This window comes from Ptychodera flava, chromosome 5 (genome assembly GCF_041260155.1).
Source record: "Ptychodera flava strain L36383 chromosome 5, AS_Pfla_20210202, whole genome shotgun sequence".
Classification (NCBI taxonomy): Eukaryota; Metazoa; Hemichordata; class Enteropneusta; family Ptychoderidae; genus Ptychodera; species Ptychodera flava.
Genome location: NC_091932.1, coordinates 19,582,821 through 19,608,338, shown reverse-complemented (window position 1 = coordinate 19,608,338; position 25,518 = coordinate 19,582,821). Strand labels below are relative to the sequence as shown.

The 25,518-nt window shown below is 38.1% G+C and overlaps 1 protein-coding gene across 2 annotated transcripts; it reads right to left on the bottom strand.

The window, feature by feature from the left end:
• Window positions 1–11,596: 11,596 nt before the first annotated feature.
• Window positions 11,597–25,172, bottom strand: LOC139133190 (uncharacterized). Of its 2 annotated transcripts, XM_070699623.1 has the most exons (13): window positions 25,079–25,172; window positions 23,715–23,933; window positions 23,297–23,530; window positions 21,351–21,569; window positions 20,875–21,111; window positions 19,527–19,745; window positions 18,801–19,019; window positions 17,729–17,764; window positions 16,732–16,761; window positions 16,109–16,123; window positions 15,769–15,792; window positions 13,240–13,479; window positions 11,597–12,120 (listed from the first exon to the last, which is right to left on the bottom strand). In XM_070699623.1, the coding sequence occupies exons 1-13, from the start codon at window positions 25,131–25,133 to the stop codon at window positions 11,900–11,902; spliced, it is 1,968 nt and encodes a 655-aa protein (XP_070555724.1). In that variant the 5' UTR covers window positions 25,134–25,172; the 3' UTR covers window positions 11,597–11,899. The 2 variants fall into 2 exon arrangements, with proteins under 2 accessions (XP_070555724.1, XP_070555725.1); XM_070699624.1 differs by lacking the exons at window positions 23,297–23,530; window positions 23,715–23,933 and having other exon boundaries at window positions 25,079–25,159.
• Between the last annotated feature and the right edge of the window lie 346 nt (window positions 25,173–25,518).

Genomic DNA, 25,518 nt, shown 5'->3' with positions numbered 1-25,518 from the left:
GATGATTCTTTGTTATTCTTATTTTCTATACAATTAAAACTAAATAAATGTCTAAGATATAAGACATAACTTTACATTGTCCATGCGCTTTTCATTCCCAGTGCTTCATAATATCTTCGAAACAACACAAAATTGACATTGTACAAGTATCAGTTGTTTTTGCCAAGTTTTTTTCGTTCTGTACCATTTTCGGTCATGTAAAAGAAACCCTCCGTAGCCCAAGACACTTGATAGCTTGCATAAAGTGTATTTCCGTTCAGTCTTTTACGGTTCTGTGGGACGTCGGCCATCCTTGTGGACAGCTGTGACTTCTGACACCTACGTAGCCAAAACTTCGACCTCACACAAGGTGAGTTGCTGCTCCCTGTCGATAAGCTTTATACTGACGTACCGTCCTTGCATAGGGGTCTCACAACCACATCTGATACGAATTGGATTTTCCTTTGTCATTCTGCCAAGCACCCGCATTCCGGAGAGTCGATTGTCTTCCATGTCCTGGCTATCGCCAACACGGATCTCTGCATTCTTGATACGGAACGCTGAAATAGTCACGTTAAATTGACTATTTAGCATGGCATTTCTTCTGATTTATCAGCTACAGTCATATTACTGCGGCCACAGTCCTTCAAAACCGTGCTAGTTTGTCCCTGAGAGTTGATTCGCGATAATTAAATAACATAAGGTAAAGGTGGGGCTTTTGGAAAGGAGTACAATATTACTTGTGCCTTCATCCTTTACCAAAAGGGCACGACGATAATCAAAACCAAAAAATAAAAAAAAGTACAGTCAAATGAACCAGCATTTACCAAAAAAACTAGCAAATTGTCAAGATAAGAGCGAAACATAGTTAATAACAAAGTGAAGTAAAATTAAATTCATATCAGTTGATATCTGATTTGACGAAGACTGCTTCAGCATGAAATATATTTTTCTAGGTGCGACGAGCAAGTACAGAATGCACCAACTTAAGATTCCGAAGGGTGATTGGGCAGGTCTCTCATGTGTAAAGAACTTTGTAGTCTTGTTAGGTGAATTCTGGAAACATACTTTTGAGCACCATGACGGCACTTTTCTCATTTCGCTCATTGAATCATTTTTAAAGTCATTTTTGATTGCGAGAAAAAGAAATAAGAAGGTTAATTTACAATCGTAGAAAGCAAATGCAATTTTGGCTAATTTCTAGTTCCTTGAGTTGTCTGACCTGTTAACATGTCGGATTACGTGTCAAAGTAGTCAGGTGGTCAGCGCCAAAGATTACACATCCCCATCCCCACGATTAACGTCAGTAAGTATTAATAAAATGCTTCACAATCGATATTGACTTAATGTTTCGTATTATTCCGTTTATATTCCAAGTATTATGATACATTAGTAAATTTTGTAAACGTATGACTAGATCATAGAAATGGTGATTTTATTTCTGGATTCGAACTCAATCGAGAAATTATTGAAGTATCATCGACATATGATCTATGTGCTTTTAATAACACTATGTGTTTTACGATTACAGTACAGACAGTTACATTTTCAAAATTACATAAAATTCAGCAAATGCAAAAATACGGTTTTCGTCCACATCGTCATCTTTGGTACAACTTTTTACTTACGGCAGCTATCTTCTCTGTTTGTGGTGGCAACTTAATAGTTACTTTAGTTTCTCCCAAATCTACTCTCCACCATGGTTCAAATTCGTTATTCGTCGATGAGCATGACCCCGAGTATGCATCGGTATTATAATCTCCTTCAACTGCATTTTCAGACCCAGCGTCTTTATTTCTTTTGTCTGAACTCTGACGACTTGGCTTGCCGCTCGCAACGTTTGTAACACCAGCAGGATATTCACAAGCTGGAAGGATCAGACAATACAATGACTAGGAAGTAATAAATCACATAAACGTAATCCCAGAATTGCACACTTAACCGTAGGGTTCGTTTTCAAAAGAGACAGGGTGTTTAAAACTTCATTACATGAACTGGCCCGAATCGCCACCTGTGTGACGAAGAACAGGACGGATAAGAAATCCGAATTACGCCTGTTCTACGTCATCAACCGGAACTTTTTACCTGCATGGTACCGTTCATACACGCAGGTCGCGAAACAGACCGATTTACTGTGATCGATGTCGTGCTATAAAACCGAAACCTTCGCCGTTCAACTGAATCTTCGGCAAAGTGACATAGGAGGCACAAGCATAAAGTCATTTGACTAACAACGACAAATTCCTTCTTCGGACAAAAAATCCCGTAAATTCTTGCTTGGAATCAAACCTGCAGCGTGGCGTAAGGCTGTAGCGAAGACATAAGCTGTAGAGCTGTTTGCAGCGCTGTGGAGTCCGATGTACTTCGAAAGATGACTCAGGCAATACTGAAACAGAGTTTCCGTCAAGTAACTGATAAAGAGTCAGACACCTTTTTCAACAATTCAACAATATCGCTTTCTAAAGTGACAAAGATTGCATCCGGAAAAGTTAAAGCAATTCTGGAGTTTTGTGTGACGCACATGAAACGGCTGAAAAAGTAAGTCTACGAGATGATATTAACCACACCGCCGACAAACTTGGAAGCAATCGCAATCGCCTGACCTTTATTAAACACTGACACTTTGTCGATTTGTTAGTGAGTCGGACAAAACTTGGCCTAATTTATTTTAAATGGTGAGAAATGGTACCGCGATATAGAAATGTAAGTAAAGCATTTTTCTGATATCTGAAACACGTGACTTGAAAGTTATTTCAGAAAACGCCAGCTGTATTTTTTCTTTAAAAGTTACCATTTTCAGCATCATTCTCTGCTTAACAGAAAATATTTTCCTTTTCTAAGAACTCAACATTAATTCAACTTACTTCAACCCGATGTTTCTGTAGCATGACCTATAACTTGAAGTTCACATAATGTAAGATACTGTGTCATTCCTTCTAGTTGAACACTGACAAACTGTCCCGCTGTATCGTCTGGACATTCGATTGTAATGGTGGCTGACGCTAATATTTGCGCACTAGTTAAAGGGCTTCCGCATTGGTTGTTGCTGGCAATGTCTTGACTGTTACCAACGCGTACAACGGCTCCAAGTAAACGTTCGGCTGTAAACGATTCATATTCAAGGGTGAGTTTTAGTCAACTTAAATAAGGAAAAGAAAAAGAGTGATAAAGGGATATTATAGAGCCGGGTATTGCAAGCACGTAAATGCAGGCTGAATATTTCAAACTTTGGCAGAAATAAAAATTGCTTTTGGTACTATGGCTCACACTTATATACATGGTGTTGGTCGCTTTAGTTTCACCACGAAGGACAACCGCTACATGTGGAACCAAAATACTTACGGCAGCAGTGTTCGCGATTTATGAGAACAACATGATCCACTGCGTGTTCTCTCTGTAGATCTACCTTCCACCATGCATCTGGACCCACGTTCGTGGCAGTACATGAATTGCCCGACCAATGAGTCTTTGTATTTCCATCGACCGCCTTATCTGCAGTGGAACCTGCCGACAAATTGTTGCTTTGCGATGCAGGCTTTCCGACCGCAACATTCACGGCACCTGTGATGTTAAAATGCAAGAGAAAGGGGGTTTGATACGGACATTGCGAACGTTTTATCGTTACCATCGTTCCACACCCAATTGACAAACATCTGGTCACCATTCTGTGGTTGACACAAATGCAGAGTTTCACTATCAAGACAAAATACCTTTACAAAAGGTCCACAGTTAATTAATTATATTGTAGGCGCGTGCAACCAAATGTTATCCCCAGTCACCAGAGTTTCGAAATACACTGTTTACCACAACGGGCACTCATTACCAGTACAACGTCTATGTCCGTGGACTCGATGACTGATTTACTTAGCCATATGCTTAGCAAATTAGAACATAGCCGACCTCACTTCGGTAACGAAGAAAACATTCTATGATATATAAAATATACACAAGTTCAAGCAAATAATCAAGTATAAACAAAAGTCCATGGCGAGATCATGAATAGGTTGCTTATGTCTCTAGACAGCAGAATCTCATTGCAAACATATTAGTAAGAAGGAAAACCTAAACACTTCAAAATACATGAATACTAAAAGAAAGGATCCAAAAACTTACACAAAAAAAGAACAAAGGAGCAACGAAATATCAAGCATATAATACAAAATGCTGCCTAATAAGGGCATAATTTCGTTTCATTTCTTACATCGTAAGCCTCCAGCTCTGTGCAAATGTGTTATATTAAAATTGATTACACAGACAAGGATTTGGAAAATCGGTACAGTATGTGAAGACGAATGTCAGAGTCTCGAAAGCTTTATGACCAGATGTAATCAGTTTTTATAGTATCGTCCCTGTTACGTTATAATAAACACGTTTAATAGAGCAACAAACTCCTGTGAAATATATCAATGTTTCAATTCTATTTAAAAATCAATGCACAAATATGTCAGCTGTGTTTTACCAGTTTCTAGACATGGAGGTGATAGTTATTACTTTACAGACATTAGGTAATAAATTGGATCTTCTTTCATATACCTGCCTGGTTTGAGCAGACCATAGCAATCAAGCCGAGTACCAAAAAGCTCTGCATACTTTGATTACCAAACGATATTCTCTGAAGGGAGTTGCCGTCGTTTCTCTTTTGAACATCTCTTTTGAAACATGGCAAAGAGCTATTGGTCAATTGAAATAGTACAGTTACATCATTACCTCATTTCCTTTCATGAGCTTTCCTTCTGTAGTGCACAATTGCTATTTTAGAATCTTGGGCATATGTATGTGTCCATTTATTGCATCATTTCACCATACTTTTCGGTTTTTAGGTAGTAATAAATGCATGCATATAACCCTTCTATATGTGCTAAACTTTACTGATCAATTACATGTGAACGACCTGCAACTGAGACGGCAGTACTGTCAATCCATCGTCACGATTACTGTCTTGCACTACTACTCGAAAGTTTTGGAGCAGAATTGAAACAATTCTGTTTTTAGTATTTTGTTGACAAGAACATTCATCACTACTCTTACGAAACATCGATAAGTGCATCTTCGTTCCTTTTTCTTTCAGAAAGCAAAACCTCAAGACTAGGGCAAGTAAATAAGTATATAAGTGGCACTGTGTTCTAAACGTATGACATTTTCAACGTAAATCGATTTTAAAGTATTATCCCACTACGCCTATACAGAGCACCTTTCTGAGTGGGTTACGACCGCAATTGCCTCCCCTGTAATTTCATTTATGATCGTGTTTGCAGGAATGTTGACGCATGGAAGTTTAAAAATAAAGGCGAACAAAAGTAGTTTATGTTGGAGATATGTCAGATGTGTGAAATGATGAAATCTCGATACAGGATACTTACAGACTGCTTTTGACAAGTCCAGAGTCGTATATTATAGAAGTTAGAGTCGGACGACGGAAGTCAGGCTTGGCCCGATCGCGGGGCCATATTTGTAAGCGAGGAAAAATTGAAATCCCCTTTACACATCGGATAATTACTCGCGATTTGAAGTCTTGTATCGTCTAGTATCGAAGTTAGAATCGGAATGAAGAAGTACGGCTTGACAAGATCTGTGAGCAGGTATAATCTTCTATATTTATTGGATATTTACCCGCGATTTGACAAGTCTAGAATCGACTTGTATCGATATTGGAGTCCCGAATTCGCCGATACATATTGGCGATCTTTCATAGACCAGATATGCTCGCGAGACATAAGGCAAGTCATTCTAGTATCGATATTATGGTCCCAATCGCCGATACATATCTTGTTAATATCTTTGATTTTACGAATTCCACGTATTGAGACGCAAGGCAAGTCATTCTAGAATCGTGTAGTATCGATTATTATAGTCCCTAAATGTATCAGCCAATATGTGTCGGCATTTTCGCAGACAATGCGTGCTACGACACAAGGCAAGTCATTTTAGTATCGTCTAGTATCGACATTAGACCAAATGTATAGATTGCTATGTACGACAGAAATATGTTGGACGTCAAACTTCAATACTGGAACGTAATGTCCGATATTTAAAAACTGTGCAAAATCGCGCCTTTATAATAATTTGACCTTAATGGCTATTGCATGCCTTGGTCCCTGTAAAGATTACATATTAGTTATTCGTCTTTTAACGCGGGTTTAGAGACTTCAGTATTTATTATTCTCTTCAGAAGTTGCCCTATTTTCTGTATTCCCTTCTTTGGATTTGATTATAGTCATCTTCTCTCAAGGAGGAGAAGCCAGAATCGTTTTTGAAAGAATCAAGTGATGTATTGACTTCATTTGTATGCGATCCGGTGTTTGTAGCGGCAAAACTTACCCACCGCTGATCGGAGTTGTGGACAGTTAGCTTTTCCGTTTTGGGACATATTTCAACAAACAGGCTTATAGTCCTTACCTCAGTATTAGAAATATTTGTTGTGAAAAGCTGTTTTAAGTAATGAATCGTTTTATGTGTTTGTTTTTAACCTTTAGCTAATTTCATATGTTTTGGCACAGAGATCAGTTGACAAAACTTTTGATTTTGATAGTGACCTTCATTTGCCTTCCTTTAAAAGAATTAAAAGGTACATAAACAGTTTGATGTTAGAATGTTGAAGCAGACCAGAAAGTAACGTAGAAAGGCACAATGAAAAAACCTCATAGCCGTACCATAATCGACAACTCTGAGTGAGGGCGATATAATCCTATTTCTCTCCATTTAACTCGATGAATGAACACGTACTGAAGAAGGTCAAGCAATCTGTGACATTTCGCAGCCAATCGATGTATCTTCTTGCAATTAGATCGATATATTTGTATTTCGACAATACCTTACTTACCCTTTTGATTTTCACACGTTCATTTTCGGACTGTCCCTTTTTACACTGATATGTCGACATATCAAGTGACACTCTACATGCCATTGGGCAACATTTTTAATCTGTGACATTTTTGTGGCCAAACGAGATATATTTTTCAAATAGACAATTATATATCCATACATATTAAGTTCTAAAATGAATTACTTTCATTTCTATAAATTACGCAACGTGATATTTTTGTGAGCGAGCTATGGCATTTTTAAAGAGACAGAGAATTCTCGGCAAAGTGTTTGCATATGCACTTGTTTTCCATGCTACAACAGAGTAGAAGCCACTCTTATAATAAGTCTGTGTACATTTCTTGATGAAGATATATTCAGCCTACAAAATTAAAGATGTCTACGATTAATACATTCAGATCGCTTATAAAAAGAAGCGTGTACCCTCTTGCTTCATGATATTTATACCCAACAGAGTTACTTCCTTAGGCGGCAATGGCGCCCTCGCAATACAAGTACAGTAGTATGCTCATCGTCATTGTCCAAGTTGCCATTGCACAGATCTTGCATAGTGGTGTACATAAACATTGGGCACTCTCAGGTCGAAGAGCATTGCCACAATGCGATGGCCAACTTAAGGTTGCAGCGATTTGGAAGCTGTTATCCAATTGGTTGGCAGAATCTTACTGTTATTATTGAATAACACTAATAAACCCTCTTAGTTGCTGTGAATAGTGACAATCGACCGATCAGATATAACCTTGCAAACACGCTGCAAGTCAACCGGATTGCTGACGTATTGTTTTATCAAGGAACTTCAAAAGGCAGTATGTCGTCATGTCGTTTCAATTATTAACGACATTCTCGAACCAATGTATGGTGACAAAGTACTCCATTGCATCATTTTGTAACCGCATCATTTCCATCATCGAACTGCAAACGGTAACTCGCATTCCAGTATCTCATCATGTTTGTAAATCATGATGGCATCCTCAAACTGACATCCAGGCTTTGCAGTACTTTATTTTGAAATTGCAGTATGTTATTCTCGCATTGTACTATGTCTTAGCCTATTTTGGGCAAGCATTCTACTTCGTATTGCCTGGCCTTGTATTGTATACTTGAGGCAATCCCTTTAGAGGAGATACGACAATTTTTCTACCACAAACCCTTCATTTTGCGCAACAAATAAACGTTTCCAGACAAGCTCTTGTGGTGAACAATGTACTTGTTATTGAAAGTGCTTCAATTGGCATCATTAGAGTCGCAAGAAGTACAATAGACGTACATTGAAGAAAGTCGTTTCTCAGTAAGGAATCACTTGTTAGGGGCACTGTGTTTCATGTTTTTCATGCAACACCATACATCACATTGAGATGAATCAAACAAAAGCACTATACCCTCAGCAACGTCTGGCCATATATCCAAAGATCATGCAACATAAGTAAGGAAGAGCCGATGTCTGAAGTTGATTTCATTTCATTCGATATGTATCGACTATGCTGTTCCTTGTTAAAAGTGCTTTGTTCACTCTTATTCAATCCACTTTTTGCCTCTTCTAGTCATCGTTACCCACGTAAATCGGTCAGTAGTGGGAATTGAACATCCTTGATTATTGTTCAATCAAGAAGCATCAACAATACTTCGGGAGCGTTGAACTACTCTGCCCGGGGTTGTCCAGCACAATCAACCGGGGTAGGAAGAGTCATTTGAAAAAGGAACCCTGCAAAGGGTCATGCTTTTTTCAACACAGCACCATACATGGAGGTAAGAAATGATCAATTGAATTAAAAAAGATTCTTTGCTTGCTGTCGTTCTCTGCAGTCATTACACGTGGTCTCAATACGAATACCTACATTTTCTGTCGTATTACATTTTACGTCTCGTCTTGACAATCCTCTGAAGGCTTGTCTTACCATAGCATTCACAAGCAGACAAATGACAAGTTTCTTGCATGCCTTCACTTAAGTAGGGAAGACCAGAAGTGCATGCTAAATGTTAAACAAAGACCTGGGGTTTTATAGAAGTTCATTTTCTGTTGTTGGACAGCTATAGCATTCATGTCTTGTTGATATTCAGGAAACATATCAATAAAATTTATCTTCGGAAATAAAACCAGGGTAATTTGGATAAAAAAACATGTTGCAATAGCAAGCACTCAGCTTGTCAAAATTGACTGCAGATATTTGTCCTGCATCGTTGGTATTAATATCATTTTGCAAGTCTGGACTTAGATTCGGTTGAGAATAATAACAAATGAATGTCACACGTTGACACGCAACATTGCCGAGCATAACACTTGACATTTCAAATGCTGTAGGAAGTAGACCAAGAAAGTGAAGTTGGCACAGGGTACGAAAAAAACGGAAATATGTCAAAAGTTATAGTTACTGAGGCTTTACAACAAAGAATAAAAAAATATCTACATATCTAGCAATGACATTTATAAGGGCCATGAATCTTTTATCATCTTCTCAGGGGCGGGGATCATCATTCTGTTTGTAAAGGGTTCACCAGAAAATCCTGGCGTATGACTATTTTGCATACATAACGTCTTACATCTCCATGTGCTCAGATAATTCAAACTTCAGAGCTTATTTGCCCACCACTGAAAGTTATTTGGCAAAATTAACACTAAAGGGGAGTCACTCGCACTTAAGTATAACTGTTATACCCATTCTGACGCTGATAGATTTGTTTGAACAACAGAACACAAGCTTTTTGTCCCTCTCAACGAGAAGGAGCACGTCTTTGAGGAAATCATCTGACCTTGTCTGCGACACTTTATTTTACGACTGAGTGATTGATTGATTGATTGACTGATAGATGAATTGACCGAATTATTGATTTAAGTATGATTGATCGACGGATCACTTGATCAGTTCATTGGTTGATTGATTCCTTAAACGTGACCAAAACTGTGCCTTATATTCTATTAAACCATTGCATGTTCTTATGTTCCTCCGTTTAGCACCACAAATCATTTTCATATGCATTGTTATTGTAGATCCCTAGTTCTGACCAGCGATAACATTTGACATTAGGCCATAAACGTCGACATGTTCATGGCGGCGTCATTTCAAAATTCCCGCGTCAATTTCCTTTTAAGTGTGCCTTCAAAGGGTTACAAGTTCAGAAATGACGCGGTTCCAAAATTACTAATTTTTCTACAAATCCATTACTCGGCATGCAGCATATGTGCCTTTTTACCATGCACAGGAGGTTGGTAGTTTAGTGCTGAAGACGTCTCGTAACTGAGGTAGTATTATCGAAAAAGTACTCGCCCTGCTCAAGGGTCTATGGTCTACCGGGAAATTACTGGATCCAAGTAATGTGTATCCTCCCCTTGGAAAAGGATTGCTCTGCTATAGTGTACCATGATTAACATCGTGTAGACGAAGGGAGTAGGAATGGCAGTAGCAAAGCTATAAACGTTCATGCAGGTAAAGTTACATGTTTACACATTCCTTTCTCTATTAACTGACTTTCACTTAATTTTGAGGTAAGACAAGAGAGACTTTGTGTTGCTGTATAAAAACATCCTATCTCTGTCATCCATCATGTTTCAGTTGTGTTTTCAAAAGTTAGCAAACTATCGTGAAATGCAAGTGTCATTACACTCTCGAGTCAATGTATGACCTCATGGCTCGGCATAGCGTGGTATAGGCCTATTCGTCGCTTTTGGCCTTCGTCCAATGATTAAATGGATGTTGCTTATAAACTAGCTCATAAAGTAAACTTTCTCTGGCTAGTTCATGAGCAACACCCAATCATGAGAGGAACCTTTGGACTGATTGACTTTCAAAGGGACGCCAGGGACGCCAGTGACATCATCGTCTCTCCTGGAGACACTTTCAAATGAGCTATCTTTTATGCTACGGCGCTAAAAGTGGACCTCGAAGCCAAATGGAGTGTGGACAAAGGCCGAAAGTGACGAATAGGGTCTGGGCTAAGCGTGGTTATGATGTATGCAGGTATGGTATACATGTCACCATCTTCCTACCTCCATGGTGTCATGCTTCTAAAGATTTTTGTTTGCCACTCCAGAAAACTTCAGTTTACCCTGTTTTCGTGTTGGTTAAAAGAGACCCCAAATCACCAATTTTTATAGACACCTAGAAAAAATGCCACCAGGGTAAACCATGCGTTCTGAGGACGGCGATGGTGCCATATGAAATATATACAACATTCACCAATTAGTTTGATTCACGACCTAAAATACTCAAAGGCTGATTATTTTCGACAAGTACAGTAACTGTTCCGGTAATAATTTCCGACCAAAACGGATTGGGGAAATAAAAAGTGGAAACTGTGACACTGCATCACTTTTGCCAAACGTCATCGACCAGAAATAAAATATTCTAATTGGCCTGTGGGAGGGGGATAAAAAATAAACAAAAATACGTGTCATCGCACCACTTCTGAAAATATTGCCCGAGCAGAAACAATGTTTCGGCCTTATACACAGTATTTGAATTAAAACAAGAGCTGTATATACGACAATTTAAAGCTGACCAATTCTTAAAGTTAGTTCCTTATTGCATGATATTAGAGTGAAGTCAAACGAGGATTTCTTGACTAACTTTCAAATGACTGAACAATGATAAAAGAGAATATATAGTTCAAAGACACGTACATGTCTCCCTTCCACCAAACGGCTTCATAATTTAAGGGTTTCAAAGTTGGTATCTACTAGGTTATCTGATTGTAAGAGCTGTTCTTGAAAACCAACATGTACAGCGACTAGGCAAGAAAGTTGCATATTCAGTGATACTGCATAGCCTTCTAAGAAAGGCAGAGGAATTGAAGACGACTGTTTGATGACTCTTTGTTATTCTTTATTTCCGAAAACTAAAACTAAAAGAAATTTCTAAGACATTACATTGTCCATGCAGTTTTCATTCAAAGTGCTTAATATCATCTTTAAAACAACACGAAATTGACCTTGTTGACAGTTGTTTTTGCCATGCTTTCTCGTTCTGGACCATTTCCTGTCATGTAAAAGAAACCCTCCGTAACCTAAGATATTTGATAGCATGCATAAAGTGTATTTCCGTTCAGTCTTTTACGGTTCTGTTGGACGTCGGCCTTCCATGTGGACAGCTGTGACTTCTGACACCTACGTAGCCAAAACTTCTACCTCACACAAGGTGAGTTGCTGCTCCCTGTCGATAAGCTTTATACTGACGTATCGTCCTTGCATAGGGATCTCACAACCACATCTGATACGAATTGGATTTTCCTTGGTCATTCTGCCAAGCACCCGCATTCCGCAGACTGGATTGTCTTCCATGGTCTGGCTATCGCCGACACGGATCTCTGCATTCTTGATACGGAACGCTGAAATAGTCACGATATATTGAATATTTAGTGAGGGAATTTCTTCTGATTTATCAACTACAGTCGTTACTGCAACCATAGACCCTCAAAACTGTGCTAGCTCATCCCTGAGACTTGATTCGCGATAATTAAAATACTTCAGGTAATGGTGGGGCTTTTGGAAAGTTAGCACTTCAATTTACTGGTGCCATCATCTTTTACCAAAGGGGCACGACGATAATCAAAGACAAAAAAATAAAGAAAATAAAAAGTACAGTCAATTGAACCAGTATTTTAAAAAGAACAAAAATAAGAAAACGTCAAGATGAGAGCGAAACATAGTTAAAAATAAAGTGAAATCAAATTACATTTATGTCAGTTATCCGATTTGCCGAAAACTGCTTCGGCATCAAATACGTTTTCTAGGTGCGACGAGCAAGTACAGAATACTATATTGAGATGTCTGATAATTCACCACGGTTGAAGATTCAAAACACGATTGTGTAGAGAGCTTTGTAGTCTTGTTAGGTGAATTCTAAAAACATACTTTTGAGCACCGCGACGGTGCTTTTCTCATTTCGCATATGGAATTATTTTGAACGCCCTGTTTTGATTGCGAGACAGAGAAATAGTTACTAGAAGGCTAATCTCCAATCGTACAAATCCAATGCAATTGTAGCTAATTTCTAGTTCTTTGCTGACCTGTTACCAGGTCGGATTACATGTCAAAGTAGTCTGGTGGTCAGCGCCAAAATGGCACATCCTTCGCGGTCGTAAAATTACGATTGACGACAGAAATTATGAATAAAATGAGTTCCAATCAATATTGACTTTCTTTTTCGTAATATCCCGCTTATATATTTCAAGTGTTATGATACATTCGTAATATTTGTAAACGTATGACTAGATCATGGAAGTGGTGATTTTATTTCTGGGTTCGAACTCAATCGAGAAATTACTGAAACATCATCGAAATATGACATATGTATTTTAATAACCCCTTCGTGTTTTACGATTACAAAAAGATAGTTGCATTTTCAAAATGACATAAAGTTAAGCAAATACAAAAACACGGTTTTCATCCAACTTGTCGGTCCAAACATGACGTCATCTTATGGTAAAAATCAACTTTTCACTTACGGCAGCAATCTTCTCTGTTTGTGATAGAAACTTCATAGATGTCTTTAGTTTCTCCCAAATCTACTGTCCACCATGGTTCAAGTTCTTTATTCGTCCATGAGCATGACCCCGAGTGGGCATCGGTACCATAATCTCCGTCGACTGCATTTTCAGACCCAGAGTCTTTATTTTTTTTGTCTGAACTCTGACGACTTGGCCGGCCCGCCGCAACGTTTTTAACACCAGCAGGATATTCACAGGCTGCAAGGAGCAGACGACACATATAATTGGAGTTATATTACCATGCCCTGTCCATTGCGTTTTAATTGGTCGAGCTGAACCAAGTGACTGCCCACAAATATACAGTAATGGTTTGTTTCCATGCCCGTGAATATGAATAATATCGTAAACATAGTAGCTTTACGGCTAAAAGGAATATTGTGATTTGTACAAAGACCATAATCACCACAAAATAAAATGGAGCATTTGTAGGCCAAGTTTAGACGCTTTTTTCCAAAAACATCTCCGGATTTGCAAAATTTTTGCGAGAGGAAAGCCAAAATAACGGGCTCGGCAAGCCTCGCCCGTTAATTTTTGGCTTTCCTCTCGCCCTTGCCCATAAATAAACGTTAATGGTCAGCGCGTCGCCCGTTATTTCTATAGTAGTAAATCACATAAACGTAATCTCAGAACTGCATACTTAACGGTAGGGCTCCCAAAGAGACACAGGGTGTTTAAGATAAATCGACACTTCGTGTATTTGTATTTTAAAACAAAATACTCTTAACGTGCATTTCAACGATTATCTTCTCGTTAGAGTATAAATATGGAGGTAATTGTAGCTTTATTTTAAACTTAAATGAGATCCGGTTATGATTTTCTTCGACCACACCGATTTTCTTAAGGGTGAGTCATCGCTACTTAGCCATCTATTATTCGGCAAGCCTTTTTTTCACAGGGAAATCAAAGAATTGCCGTTGAAAATATCTTAGGCAGATTTCATTTTTTCAGGCACTTCACATAATTCTTTCTTAGCATTTTATTTCTCATATTTGAATAACAATTTCTGTGCGATATACCTGTGGGCCCACATTCTGTTACAGATAAATGAAGACAGAATTACGAATTGGGCAAAATACCACACACTGGGAGATGTGCTGATACTTTCTCAGAGAACATAACGACATTTTTAACAAAACGTCAACTCTAGTTGTGCAATGTTAACAGCAAATTAAAACTTGGCACTTCAATTTTCAAGGGAGGGGTTCGGTAGAAATAAAGGGGTTGAGTTTTAAAGCACAGTTCTTGAGAGGGAAAGGCGATTAAAGGTAATGGTAGTCAAATTTACGTAAGTATCGTACGGAAGTATGGCAATAGAAATAAAACGGAATGAAATTCAAACAATCATACAACCTAGAGCTAGGTCACAGTAGAAGTACAACAGGGTTTTATTTCTGACAGTGTAAAAGTCTACGAAAATTCCAAACAGGATTCTACCCACAACATCGCATGTTTTGATGGTAAACATGCAGCAAGCCATACAAATACTAGCTTTTATCAAACTTGTACAAAAATAGAATATTGGCCTTCGTTATCACTAGAGTGATGCTGACCAGAAAAAAGTATGATTACCATAGTATGCACTTTACATAAATATACTAATTTTAAATGATAGGATATGGATATGACCCTACCACCTTACAATATCTGTACCGATACGACTATTATGAATTTCTATATCAATGTAACTGCTTAATTTTTCTATATCAATACAATTGTAGCAGTTTACGGACTTTCTTTGAATATAATTAGTCTTAAAACGGACAAGGACTGTATAATTGTATATCTACAATTTTGGTTTTAATTCTATGAAGAATCATTTGTGTGATGAGTTCACCACTTCCCGTGATGGCACTCCCAGGAGAGGTGGCTATCCACGGGGGTTCCCAAAATCACAGAAAAGAGGGGCGTAAATCATCACATAGTTGAAACAAATGTCGTATTAGGGTGAAAAAAAATTGGCCGAACAATGGGGAAGTGTTCACATCTGTGTTGAAACCATTTGCACATTTTGCGATCAATATTTGTAACTATCATGCTCACTTAATCTGTAATAATGACTTTAATTATAATAACGACCTCATCAGTTTCCATTTTTTGAAGAGAAACCTTCCCCGATTTTAAATCTTGTTTCATCTAAAGAGCGCATTAAGCCTTGAGGTTTACTAAGATCAAATTCATGCCAATTATCATCGTGGGGTTTCTAATGCAATATATCATAAGGGCTGTATAAAGGAAAAACGTAAGACTCTTAACTGGTTCATTATCATCAAAAATCAAACATTTTTTCAAACAAATGTCATGTATTGAACGTTTATCTTTAAACTATGGCTGAGTTTTACATCTTTTTTGACCATAAAGAGAGAGATGCTTACAAAAAATAACCTCGTCAAGAACGGGTGAGTCAAACAAACATAATTTGCTAATACAGCCTACAATGGCCTGAAACGAGACAAGGTTTTTGGAAATAGAGTCTCATATAGTACTTACGTGCTAACGTCGGAATCATAGTGGCTGGAATAATGAAAAATAAATAGGATAACTTTATTATATGATTGGAAACAGACTAGTTAAGATATGGACTTCAAATAAAATATAAATACCTAATTGCGTGATGTAATTGTAATGCAAACCTCAGTGCACATAACATGACATTAAACGGGGGAAATGTACGTTGTCAGTATTTGCTTCACCTCAACCTATGTTAGGTACAAGATAAAGTATCTGCTGCAGTTTTGTAAGCGAAATCTGTGATCAAAAAGTGTGGAGTGAAAGTAGGTCTCTGAGAGTCCATAAGGCTTATATCATAAATAAACAGTAAGTTACTTACTGGCATCCGGGTTTACTGGTGAGCAGGCAGGAATAAATAAGTTTAGTTATATTTTTAATGTAAAGTATGAGATAACAATTCATAGAAACCAATTATATGGTTGATGAGTATTCAACACAAAATATATGCGATACTGGTGAATTAGGTAAGTCTTGCATGGCAAATAGGGCATAAATAGGTTTGCTTTGACTAAAATACAATTGTATTCGATATCTTGAGACGCTTGGTTTTACAATCCGACTTACCGCAGTCTCAGGAGGTAACTCTTTAATGTAAAAGTATAGCGCAAAGCAAAGTAAGGAAGCGAGCGAAGGGCATAACAATCAAAATCAATGTTTGGCAAGAGTAACGTATTTGAGCACTTATGGAAAAAGATTATTTAGTCAAGTGTTTATTACGGTTAATTGTATTGGATAGTGATTCACGGAAACAATTCTCACAGTTTGTTATCATTAGTCACATTAAGTGCGCGTCTGTGTTATTCGTAAAGTTAATGACCCTCACAGAGTACTTGAGATATTCAAAGTTCAGTATAACGGAACTCTAATGGGGGGATCAAATGTTTGTGACGTCAGGAAATGTGTTGAGAAGTGCAGTGCTAGACATGGGTAAAGCAGTGTTACCTGGAGCTTGTGTTGGCGGTGCTTCAGTTGCTAACACAAATCAAGAAAATGGTAAAAAATGTTAATATTGCATATACCATATCATGGTTGCAAAGGAAAATGAAGGTAACTTCACACATTGGTTCTACCTTTGTTAGTGATGCTGTATAATAACTCGATCAACTTGGTTTCATAATAAGGAGAAACTTGGCGAGACGTCGGTGAATCGATAGTGCTTTGACCCTGGCAATGTGATCTAGGTCCCGAGGAAAAGCGGTTATATGTCAGAATGATTCATTGTAAGGGTGTTTCTGAACCAAACTGCGGTTCCTTCATCAGTCGCTCGAACTGTTTTGTTTTCCCACATGTTTAGTTTAATGGTAGCGATTGTTCATCAAAGCGAGATGCTAGTATCGTTGTATTTTGGTCCGAATTTTGCGTTGTTTGTTGCTCAGACTGTTCTTGTCCATTTGTATCATCGTGTTTGATTTTTACTGGAACGAAGATGTCTTTCATGTTTCATTCCTTTCATATGCTATGGTTGGTTTTTATGGAAAAATTGTGGCCAGTGTCTGATCGGCCTCTATTATAGTCTAGTTTCTTATTAAACTTGGTTTGATTAGGACAAACAAAAAGTCGTGTATACCACTTTTTTGTTACGCCATTTCTCTCATCTTTACCGACGAGGTACATCTGACGTTTTGTTAGGTTAATTTCTTGTTTGATACGAGACATATCTGTTTTTCTGTATACTCGCTATTGAAGTTTTCGGTTCATGGAAAGAATTATCATGGTTTGCTATCATTCTTCCAATTGAGTCGGCGTCTGTGTTACTCGTAAAGTTAATAATGCTCACAGAGTACTTGAGATGTTCAAAGTTCAGTATAAGGAAACTTTAATGGCGGGGGGGGGGGGGGTCAAATGGTTGTGACGACAGGAAATGTATTGAAAAGTGCAGAACTAGACATGGGTAAACCACGCCTTACCTGGAGCTTGTCTGGGGTAAACCACGCCTTACCTGGAGCTTGTGTCGGCGGTGCTTCAGTTGCTACGACTAAAATCAAGAAGGGGTAAAAAAGTTAATATTGCATACATCATATGATGGTTTTCTTGTGTTTCCCAATATACACATACAATATTAAATTCATTACGCACTCAGGTAAATTTACTTAGGGAGTGCTAATGATCTTATGTTAGCATTTGGAAGGAAAGTCTCCCTGCGCAAAGATTCTTATGGAAGAGGTATGTTCATTTTCTTCCTTGCTTTGGAATAATTATGATACGTTATCATGTACTTTCTGCACCAAACTAGAATTTTCTGAACACCACTTGAAAGTGTTATTATGACTGGCCGGCTAGATGGATAAACTTGAGATTTAAGTCAGTGCTATCATAGGGTAGGTTTTCGATTTATCCGATGACGATTAGGGGGGCACACGGTGTAGAACGCAGGCAAAGCACTCTGTCGGCCCCTATGCAGACTAATGCTAGAGGTTGAAGATAGGAACATTTATGAAAGATAAATCTAAATCAAATATTGACTATGTAGAAAATGTAGGCAACACGTATGATTGCATGTAGAAAAGTTTAGATAAAATATAGAAAAGATATAGATGATTTGACTAGTACCTTAAGATGAAATAAAGACCTAGCTTAGAAAAAAAACTAGCAATGATAATCTTGCAAACGAATTTAAAAAAAGAATGGTGATGCCAGTATATAATCTTTTCTAATGATGTTCGATATAATTTACCTTAAACCAATATATGAATCTGTGTTGTTTTCCGAGGTTTTGAAAAAAAAGTTTTGCAGAATTATAAATCGGATCTTCAGCTTTACATTGTCTGGAAATAGATTTTGAATCCCAACTTTAACATCATTGAACAAGACATTTTTCATGAATGTCGCCTCCCGAAGTGAAAGGAAATTGCATCCGGATGAGGTAATGTGTTCCTGGGGCTTTTTGCGACACACAGGAAGCGGCTGAAGTAGCAAAGTCAACGACGTGATTCATCCACACCTTTGACAAACTAAAAAGTGAACGTGATCACTCTACCTTTATAAAGCACTGACATATTGCCGGTACTTACAGGTTGCTCCATAAATTTCAACTTCACATAATGTAAGCCACATATTTTTTCCTTCAAGCTGAACACTGACATATCGTCCCTTTGTACCTTCTGGGCAATCGATTGTTATGGTTTCTGATGCTGATATTTGGTCGCTGGTGACAGCGCTTCCACACTGTGTGTTGCTGGCGATGTCGTCACTGTCACCAACACGCACGACGGCTCCAAGTAAACGTTCGGCTTCAAACAAAATATGTTTAAAGATTGGATTAGTTTACGTCAACGATCCTGACTGACAGCTTTTTTCATGGTATAACCACTCACAGTAACTATTTTGAATCATTGCTTGGCAATGAAACTTACGGTGAACTAACTAAACATGCAAAGTGTTTTGTGTATTTTCACTGTCATGATTGAAAGAAGATGGTAATTAGATATCAATAGTAACATTGTCAATTGTAACATTGTGCGTCAAGTACTATATACACATACTAAACAGCTACCATCCCCGAATACAATCATTGTAAAATTGTTCTTACTGTAACAGTTACTTTGCTTTGGTACTGAGTGCTTTATCATTGAACAGTAAAAGCTATTATTCCTAGGCTTATCATGTCAAAAGTTTGTCATCAAAGGAAATTAATTGCTATACCATGAGGTAAAGCAGATAACATAATTGCTTAACTTTGACTGCCATCTCGTGGCCGAATGAAGTCAAGAGTAATTAGGAGAAAACCAAATACTTACGGCAGCAGTCTTGGCGATTGGTGAGAACCACTTGGCCCACTGTGTGTCTACTTTGTAGATCCGTCTTCCACCAAGCATCTTGGTTTTGATTCGTGGCTGTACATGAATTGCCCGACCACTGAGGGTTTGCATTTCCATCAACAGCCTTATCTGCCGTACTAGTTCCTGACCAATTGCTGCTTTGCCATGCAGGCTTTCCAACAGCAACATTTTCCCATTCTGTTATTAAGAAAAAACACATATATTTTCGAAATGGAAGAGCCATTGATGATCGACATTATAGAAAAATCTTCTTGAACATGAATGTCATAATGTGACAAAAGATTGCAATGCCATCTCATTGTGGTCCCAGCGCATTTCAGTAGCGCTCGTTCATTGTTTGTTATTTCGTTGGACAAAACTTGTGCCAAAATTCATTTCATACGGTGGAAATGGTACCATGAGAGAGAAATATAAGTAATGCATTTTACCGATATCTGAGTCACGAGACATGATGGTTATTTCAGAGAACGTAAGCAATATTTTCTTTAAAAATTACCATTTTCTTGATCATTCATTCTCTGCTTAAAAGGTTGAACTGCATGTTGCTAACACAGTTTTTATTCAAAGCAATATTTCTCATCTAGGACGACAAGGAAACCACATTAAACTATATATTTTCAAAAGCAGAGACTCTAAGTTTAGAATGGTAGCAGTAATTTACTCGAAGGATGAAGTGGGTGTATATTTGGATTAAAAAACTGCAATTTTGGTATTAATGATAAAAATTAATTTCAGTCAAAAACTTGACGCTATTTTCTAAAATGTAATATTTTACTTGAAAGAAGTGTATATGTTGAAAAAAACGACTATTTTATTTTGCATTATCTTTCATCATTCTAGAATGGCAAGGGTTGAAAGAGTGACACTCAAAAGTGATTAAAATCATGATTAGCAAAATTAAAATGCCTCTTCTTCAAAATGTAAGAACCTTATTGCCAAACAAAATAGTCGTTTGGTTATACATTTAAAGAACATAATGTGAAAATTTCAGAAATTTCATCCAGCCAGAGGGGAGTTAAATTCTTTTGGAATTTTGAAATTGGGAGGAAAAAGAAGCCAGGAAATCTGGTTATTTGCATAAATTTGAATAAATTAACACTTCTTTATCACACAACTTACAACTGCTTGATAAGCTAAAAGGTGAATCAAACCAATATTTTATTCTTGGGTTGACAAATTCATTAAAATTGAATGAATATTTGCAAAAAAAAGTGATTTCAGAGCAAAATACGCTGTGTTGCATGCACCGCCACTGTAACACAGAATATTTTCCTTTTCTAAGAACTTAAACATTTATTAAATTTACCTGAACCTGATGTTTCTGTACCTTCACCAAAAACTTGAAGTTCACATAATGTAAGAAACTGTGTCTGTCCTTCTAGTTGAACACTGACAAACTGTCCCGCTGTATCGTCTGGACATTCGATTGTAATGGTGGCTGACGCTGATATTTGCGCAGTAGTTACAGGGTTTCCGCATTGGGTGTTGCTGGCAATGTCTTGACTGTTACCAACGCGCACGACGGCTCCAAGTAAACGTTCGGCTGTAAACGAATCACGTTCAAGGTGAGTTTTAGTCAATTTGAAAAAAAGAAAACACAAAAGGGCGATAAAGGAAAATGATAAATCCGGATATTGCGAACACGTTAATGCCGGGTGAATATTTCAAGCTTTGGCTGAAATTAAACCTACTCCAAGTACTATGACTCACACTTACATGGTGTTAGTCGCTTAACTTTCACCGCAGAGGAAAACAGCTCTATGTGGAACCGAAAATACTTACGGCAACAGCCTTCGCGATTTATGAGAACCACATGGTCTACTGCGTGTTCACTCTGTAGATCTACCTTCCACCATGCATTTGGATCCGCGTTCGTGGCAGTGCATGAATTGCCGGACCAATAAGTTTCTGTGTTTCCATCGACAGCCTTATCTGCTGTGGACCCTGCCGACCAATTGCTGCTTTGCGATGCAGGCTTTCCGACCGCAACATTCACGGGACCTGTGACGTTAAATACAAGAAAAAAAATGTAAGATAGGACATTGCGAACATTTTGTCGTTCCTTGGCATCGTTCTGCACCCAAGTGACAAAAATGTGGTCGCTATTCTATGCTTGACGTAATGCCAAGTCTCATTATCAAGAAAAATAGCTTTACAAAAGATCCACGGTTTATTAATTGTATTTGAGTGCGTGCAAACAAATGTTATCCGCTAGCCATGAGAGTATCTAAATACACTTTTTTCCCTACATATTTTCCCATTCTGTTAATATTTTATAGAGCTCAGCCCTTCGTGTCGCGCCAGGGGTTAAGATTAGGAATGTTATTTCTGTTGATTCATGATAAACTAGAATTAATTGTTACTTGCTATATACGTTTGTATAACAACTATGCCCAGTTTACCCTCTGATGAAAACATTTCACGTACACGATGTCAGACCCTGCAGGTATAGAATTTTTGTAATGTGTTCAACTGTTGGACAAAAATTGGCAATTTTTTACCACGATAACAACCTATTGTGTTTAACAAGGGACATATAGTGCCATCATTATCGTAGCAATGCCCAACTTCCACTGGTAAGCTGAATACTATAGCGTTCCGTCTGAAAACTGGCAACTTTTGCATCTATTTATTGACACAGGGGGGGGCGCTTTTCTAAAAAAATCATATCCCAGCATTTTTCGCGCATACCCTCGTTCATATGTACGACCGTTTTTTTATTTTTTAGGCGTGATAGTAACGATATTTTGTATCAGTTACGAGGTGCATAATAATACTGACTGGCCAATAAGACAGATATATTTTATTACTGGCATGTTATAAAATAAAACTTGGCACGTTTCGTATTTGTTCATTCACGAGCACTAAAAAAAAACAAGGCGGCGCCTATGAATTAAGTCAGGTACTCTTCCGGTTACTCGCATAGTATATTATGAATCCTAGCATGCATAGTCAGTAAGCCACTGGCGCGACTATTAACAAAAATACATTTTTTCGAAATAGAAGAGCCATTAATGAACAAGGGTATATAGTAAAATCTTCTTGAACGTCAAAGTCATAATGAAACACAAGATTGGAATGCCATCTCATTATCGTCCCAGCGCACATCATTGACGCTCTTTCGTACCATTGTTAAACTTTGTGCCCAAATTCATTTCAAACGGTGAAAATGGTATCGTTGGATAGAAATGTAAGCAAAGCTTTTACTTATATCTGGGTCACATGACTTGAAATGGTTATTCAGAGAACGTCAGAGCAATATTTTTCTTTACAGATACCATTTTCTGGATCATTCTCTGCTTATCAGAGAATATTTTCCTTTTCTAAGTACTCAAACATTGCTGTCCATTGAACTTTTGATCTCAACACTGTGGATCACCAGACCACTTTGTGGATTTGGAAAATGTACAAATTCTTAATAGGGACCCCCGATACTTCGAAAGGGTGCTAAGAAGGCGAATTATATCCGTGTTAACTTGCCATCTGTTAATAGAGACATTGGAAGGCATAAACTACCAAAAGTCTATGATCCGATTTTGATGTCACGTGTCCGAAAGGTCACGACATTGAGATCGGGTCATTCTTCTGACGAAGGTTGTAATGCTGCTACCGAAAATATCAGTGACTAAAATCTACCGTGTTGAGATCAAACGTTTAATTGACAGTAGTCAGCTACCAACACAGTTGAATTTCCACGCAAAAACCCCTAAAACATTAATTGAGCGTACCTGTCGATGTTCCTGAAGTTCCATCGTCAACTTGAAGTTCACACAATGTAAGAAACTGTGTCTGTCCTTCTAGCTGAACACTGACAAACTGTCCCGCTGTATCGTCTGGACATTCGATTGTAATGGTGGCTGACGCTGATATTTGCGCAGTAGTTACAGGGTTTCCGCATTGGGTGTTGCTGGCAATGTCTTGACTGTTACCAACGCGCACGACGGCTCCAAGTAAACGTTCGGCTGCAAACAAATCACGTTCAAGGTGAGTTTTAGTCAACTTGAAAAAAGAAAACAAAAGGGCGATAAAAGAAAATGATAAAGCTGGATATTGCGAACACGTGAATGCAGACTGATTATTTAAAGCTTTGGCTGAAATGAATTTCTCCACAGAGAAACCAGCTATACGTAGACGGAAAATACTTACGGCAACAGCCTTCGCGATTTATGAGAACCACATGATCTACTGCGTGTTCACTCTGTAGATCTACCTTCCACCATGCATTTGGATCCGCGTTCGTGGCAGTACATGAATTGCCGGACCAATAAGTTTCTGTGTTTCCATCAACAGCCTTATCTGCTGTGGAACCTGCCGACCAATTGCTGCTTTGCGATGCAGGCTTTCCGACCGCAACATTCACGGCACCTGCGAGGTTAAAATGCAAGTGAAAGGGGTTTGATAAGGACATTGCGAACAATTTATCATGTCTTTACCATCATTCTACACCCTATTGACAAACATACGGTCGCTGTTCTATGGTTGACGTAATGCTAAGTTTCGCTATGAAGACAACCGTCCCCCCCCCCCTCGGAAACCGCAGAACGACCGGGGAGGGCAGGGAAGTACCAATCCGGCAACCCCAAGGGGAAAGGACGAACACAGATGGCGACACACCAGAAACGGTAAGTACGCCTCGATATTTTACGAATACGATGGTTTCAATCGGGTTCGAACTCACAACGTACTGTACCCAATCACAAAGCCGCTCGGCTACCCACTTTTTTCCCCTGTCACTGTTCTATAGCTTTACAAAAGGTCCAAAGTTAATTAGTTATCTTTTAGGTGCGTGCAACAAAATGTTATCCCCAGCCACGAGAGTATTGGAATACACTTTTTCTGCCATGGGCACTCATTACTAGTACAAGGTCTATGTCTTCGGACGCGGTTACTGACTTATTTAGCCATAAGATAAGCAAATTAAAACATGTACATGTAGCCGACCTAACTTCAATAACGGAAGGAAAACATTTTATGACATATTAAATATACACATGTTCATGCAAACAATCAAGTATAAACGAAAATCCATCACGAGAACATAATTAGGTTGCTAATTCTCATTACAAAGATATTAGTATGAAAGAAATAAACCAAACCCCTTCAAAAGACATGAATACTGAAAGAAAGGACCCAAAACCTAACCAAAACACAAAACAAAGGAGCAACAAAATATGATACAAAATAATGCCTATATGTTGTGTTAAAAACTGAATACACTGACAAGGATTCAGAAAATCGGTACATAGTGATGAGACGAGAGTTCAAGTCTCTAAAGCATTATGACCAAATGTAAGCTTAATCAGTTTATGTGGTATCATCTTTCTAGCGATAATAGGCACGTTTTACATAAACTTAATTGTCATGAGCAACAAACTCTTGTGGAATATATCAATGATTCAATTCCATTTAAAGTTCTATATGTCAGTTGTGTTTTACAGGTTTTTAGACATTGAGGTAGTAGTTATTGCTTTACAGACATTAGGTAATAAATGGGATCTTCTTTCACATACCTGCCTGGTACGAGCAGACCACAGCAATCAAGCCAAGTACCGAAAAGCGCTTCATACTTTGATTACTGAAACGATAATCTCTGAGGGAGTTGCCGTTGTTTCTCTCTTTTAAACAGCTTTTTCAAAACACGGCAAAGAGCCATTGGTCAATTGAAATAGTACAGTAACAGCATTACCTCACTTCCTTTTATGAACCTTCTGTCTGTACACAATTGCTATTTTAGAATCTCGGGCGTCTGTATTTGTCCATTTATTGCATCATACTTTGAGGGTTTAGGTATGGATAAATGCACACAAGTGACCCTTCTATGGGCTAAACTTTACGGATCAATAGCGTTGATAGCGACTTTCGGACAAATATACCTGAAATTCGGACAAATTTTGTCGTTGTATGCGCGGCTGTTGTTGCAGCATGTAGTCTGAGTCATCAATTCATACGA